Here is a 4605-nt window from a genome sequence, read left to right on the forward strand (position 1 = left end):
ATTCATTTTCATCTTTTGACTAATTTGAGATATTTCAGACTTTTGGTGTTTAATTAATTTTGTTACAGGTCCTGTTACTATAGCTGATAAAGCAGCGGAGGAAGCTATGATTTCAATTATACTAGAGAATTTTCCTTCTCATGCAATGTGAGTTTAATTGAATGCATACTGTTGCTTTATTTTTTTTTCTTGTAGAAGTTTTTGTCTGGTCACTGCGTAAAGTAAAGAAGAGAAACGAAATGCTGATGGGTTATTCTTAAATAGGGAACTTGTTGCTCTTGTGAGATGTGATGGTTAATGTTTTTGAAACTGCATTATGGGTTTCTTGCTGTTTTAATTGTAGTTTCGGGGAGGAGAATGGGTGGAGGTGCAAAGAGGAGTTTTCAGATTTCGTTTGGGTTTTGGATCCGATAGATGGGACCAAGAGTTTTATTACCGGTATGCCTCTTGCTACTGTTCCTGTAATGTTAATGCAGTCAGTGTTGAGCTTTGAAATTTTTTAACTCGTAATTTTATCTGTTTGATCATTTTAGGTAAACCTTTGTTTGGTACACTCGTTGCTTTGCTATATAAGGGTAAACCGGTAAGAATTGCATTCTGTTGTTTGCCAGTATAAAAGAGAAATGGTTTCATTTAGTGCTAATAAGCTTGTTACAATGTGTGTGAAGTGAATATTCTTCTTAAAATGCTGAAAATGTCCTTGCAGATTCTTGGCATAATTGACCAGCCTGTATTAAGGGAACGATGGATTGGCTTAAATGGAAGGAGAACGACATTGAATGGAGAGGAAATATCTACACGGGCTTGTGCCAAACTGTCACAAGCATATTTGTATGCTCTCTCTTATTGTTATCCTATTCTAAGATAAACAGTGTAGGACTTGTGATTTCATTAAAGTAATTGCATCTCTTGTGAAATAGTCAACTCTCCATATTCATATCATGCGAGTAGCTTATAGCTGTCAACTCCTTTCTTTATGCAGGTATACCACTAGCCCACATCTGTTTAGTGGGGATGCTGTAGAAGCTTTTGCTCGTGTTAGAAGCAAGGTTTGTGTGATCTGTTCAAGATAAAGAGGTTTACATGATACGGTTTAATGCCATTACAATGCCAACCGAAATGGAATAGAAACAATTAATAAATGAACAGGGTGATCTCTTTAAAATGATAAGATTTGAACTACAAATCTGCCTCAATCACACAACTATGGTATTATTTCACAATATCATTAGAGATGACAATATCAATTCATGTCTGATGCTGGGAAATTTCCTTACTTCTCCTTTTCGTCTTCCTTGTTCTCTGTTTCAAGGTATATTTTCTGGCACCAGCATGTAAGTTAGGGATTTTGTCAACTTGCATCACTTGATAGATTATGTAAAGACTTGTCAATTTGCAACTGATATCTGTCCATTGACATCACCTCAATGTTTTTCTGAGTGAACAATTGAATTGTACTTTTTCTCGAGTGTTTTGATCCCTTTCTCCCTCTTGTTTCATGTTCGTATTGTTTGCAGGTGAAAGTGCCATTATATGGCTGTGACTGTTATGCTTATGCTCTTTTGGCTTCTGGATATGTAGACCTCGTAATCGAGTCTGGTCTCAAGGTAACTTGTGCTTCTATCTACAATGCTGATCGAACTGATCCTTGACGTGTATAACTCTGCACTATGGAAGACATGGGACTGTTTTTAGCACTTCAAATTGCTGTAATTAGAACAAGTCTTTTTACTTCAAATTTGGTGGCTAGCCTTTTCCCAGAAATGAAGAGTTCAAAAGAAATGGAGTTTTTAGCGTCGTGCTATGAATTCTGTAGACGTAAAAGGGCCTTGCATTTGCATTTTTGTGCCTCTTTTGAAGTGCTTGCCTATGTTTTTTCAACAGTAAAACAAACCTTGTTGCTTTCATTCTCATACTGCATAAAGCTTTTGCTGAACAAACTTTATTGTCAATATATAATTCAATCGTATTGCTCTTGTTATCAGCCCTACGATTTCCTTGCCCTGATACCTGTGATAGAGGGAGCTGGAGGCATTATAACAGACTGGAAAGGACACCACCTCTTCTGGGAGGCTTCTCCAGATTCTCGTGCAACAAGTATTCTAGTTTATACCAAGTTCTCTTTATTCTGATTTACCTTTATTTGCGACACACGATTCATCTTATCCATGTTAGAGTTTGAACTTAGCTTTGAAAGCAGGCATCATGCTGGTCCTCACCTATTTCATTTTTCAGGTTTCAATGTAGTGGCGGCTGGAGATAAACAAATTCACCAACAAGCTCTAGATGCATTACAATGGCATTGAAGATTTGCACCCGATTCTTACCTCCAATGTAACAATGTCTGCTCTTTTGGTTCAAATATTTACTATTTTAGAAACAGACCCCTTTGGGAAGCTAATTCGACTAGTACAAGTGAACTAGTTTTATTTACATCTCATCAATAATAAATCTACTTTTCTGTTTATCTGAGTAATTGATCAATCAATTTGTGTTCATGTCAAACCTCCTCAGACACATTAGTTATAAAGACTAACTGAAAGTCGAGTGAAAGCATAACAGTGATATTCAGGGTAAATTGAGATGCTTGAATTGCTCACCAGTTGATTGGCAGAGGGATATAACGATCAAATATAAGCATTTCAGTTGAGTAGAAAATGATTCAGCTAAACCGGGTTAAAAAAAAACAGCTATATGAATAAAATGGAAACGCTGCAATTCGCGTACTACCACATTACAGTCAACAAATGACAGCTCCAAAAGAACAACGTTGCTTGCCAAGACTGAAACCATAATAGAATTGCATATCTCCTTGCTGACACTATTGTTTTCGTGAAATAGACAAGCAGCGATTCCACTGACAGTAACAACAAATGGTACAAGATCTGAACTCCTCCATTTCATTCAGGGTCTGAGTTGCATTGCATGCTATCGGAAAAATCAAGCATGATAAACAGGGTTTCAATCCTTTCCAAAGTCAGCATTGTAGTGAGCACTAGATTCAAGCTTCTTGGCCTCATTTAATTTCCGGACGGCCTGAAATGGCAGGAAGCCATAACATGTCAGACCATACAAATATACAAAACGAGAGTAAATGTCTAGATGTCCATTGTCACAGTAAGATGACTTAAAAATAAAGGGTTTTCAATTTTCATAGCTTGCACAGCAGACATGTGGTCTATTTTGCTAATGATTCTCTTAGTAAATGTGCAGGAAAAAGACGTGCTCTCTCAAAGAAGAAAAAACTGTCTGACAAGTAAAGGATTGAAGAGTTCATAAGCAAACAGACCTAACATGCATAAAAATTTCTGAAAATCTTACCTTCATGAAATCCTCATGGATGACGTAATCACGTTCTGCACGGATTGCAGACATCCCAGCTTCAGTGCAAACATTTCTAAGATCAGCACCATTGAACCCCTGCAACAGAGACACTTGATTTAATAGTCTGGTAAAAGAAACTAACAATTTGTACAGATAGAAGCATCCCAGGCTCACCTCAGCAAGCTTCACAACTGCTTCATAGTCAATATCACCATGTTTGGCAATTCCAGCAGCATGGATTTTAAGGATTTCCATTCTTGACTGCTCATTTGGCAATGGAATTTCAATCTTCCTGTCTAGACGGCCTGGTCGAAGAAGTGCAGGGTCCAGAACATCAGGTCTGTTTGTTGCCATAATCATTTTAACCTGGAAACACAACTCAGAGTCAACAAGTTTCTAGTAAAACAAGTGCTCCATGTCAAAACAAGTCATACATACAAATTGAGGTATAGGATTGGTTTGATGAAAACAAAATTAAGCTACCTTCCCAAGCTGGTCAAATCCATCAAGCTGATTAAGCAACTCCATGAGTGTTCTTTGGATTTCACGGTCTGCACTTGTTCCCTCACTGAATCGACGTCCACCGATGGCATCAATCTCATCCATAAATATAATACATGGCTGGCAAGCAGAAAACACTTATTAAGTTATGATTAATAAATCTTGTCACCGAAGGGAAAATATTCTATAATAATTTGAGCTCTTACTTGATGATCACGTGCGTACCCAAACATCTCTCTAATCAATCTAGCACTTTCACCAATATATTTATCAATAATAGCACTCGACACAACCTAAATCCACAAGTAAAAATCACATTTCTTGGTTAACACACGTACATGAGTGTGCAATCACAAGGGCATTTTGAAGCTGATATTCAAATTGTAAACAGCAATTTCTAACCTTCAAAAAGTTGGCATCTATGTTGCTTGCTATGGCTCTAGCTAATAATGTCTTTCCTGTTCCAGGAGGTCCATAAAGAAGAACACCCTGCAAAATGTTGAATTTCAGCGTCTCCCCAAGTATTTTCAGTTTTCCAGGCCAACAGATGAAGCAGCATCAAATAGTGTTATTACCTTGGGAGGCTTGATTCCCACCCTCAAAAAGAGCTCTGGATTCATGAGAGGCAGTTCTATAGATTCTCTAAGCTCTCGAATCTGATCTGAGAGCCCTCCCACAGCAGAGTAGCTAACATTACCAGGATCCTCATGAAGCATGTTATATACAACTGGATCAACCTGTAAAACAAAAATTCCACAACAGTTTAGGGCACATACACTG

At 37.7% G+C, this 4605-nt stretch overlaps 2 protein-coding genes across 2 annotated transcripts; one reads left to right on the forward strand and one right to left on the reverse strand.

Annotated features, from left to right (window-relative positions):
* Positions 1 to 46: 46 nt before the first annotated feature.
* On the forward strand, positions 47 to 2676 carry LOC105120157 (bifunctional phosphatase IMPL2, chloroplastic-like; the record flags this gene model as incomplete). The annotated part of the gene is made up of 8 exons (XM_011018348.1): positions 47 to 147; positions 344 to 438; positions 534 to 583; positions 707 to 831; positions 983 to 1049; positions 1518 to 1607; positions 1986 to 2097; positions 2236 to 2676. Coding segments are annotated over 8 exons (711 nt in total), but the record flags the coding sequence as incomplete, so codon positions are not given.
* Positions 2622 to 4598, reverse strand: LOC105120159 (26S protease regulatory subunit S10B homolog B-like; the record flags this gene model as incomplete). The annotated part of the gene is made up of 7 exons (XM_011018349.1): positions 2622 to 3036; positions 3322 to 3420; positions 3499 to 3690; positions 3808 to 3945; positions 4032 to 4118; positions 4228 to 4314; positions 4401 to 4598. Coding segments are annotated over 7 exons (876 nt in total), but the record flags the coding sequence as incomplete, so codon positions are not given.
* Between the last annotated feature and the right edge of the window lie 7 nt (positions 4599 to 4605).

This window comes from Populus euphratica, unplaced genomic scaffold, assembly GCF_000495115.2.
Source record: "Populus euphratica unplaced genomic scaffold, PopEup_1.0 scaffold5158.1, whole genome shotgun sequence".
NCBI classification, from domain to species: Eukaryota; Viridiplantae; Streptophyta; class Magnoliopsida; order Malpighiales; family Salicaceae; genus Populus; species Populus euphratica.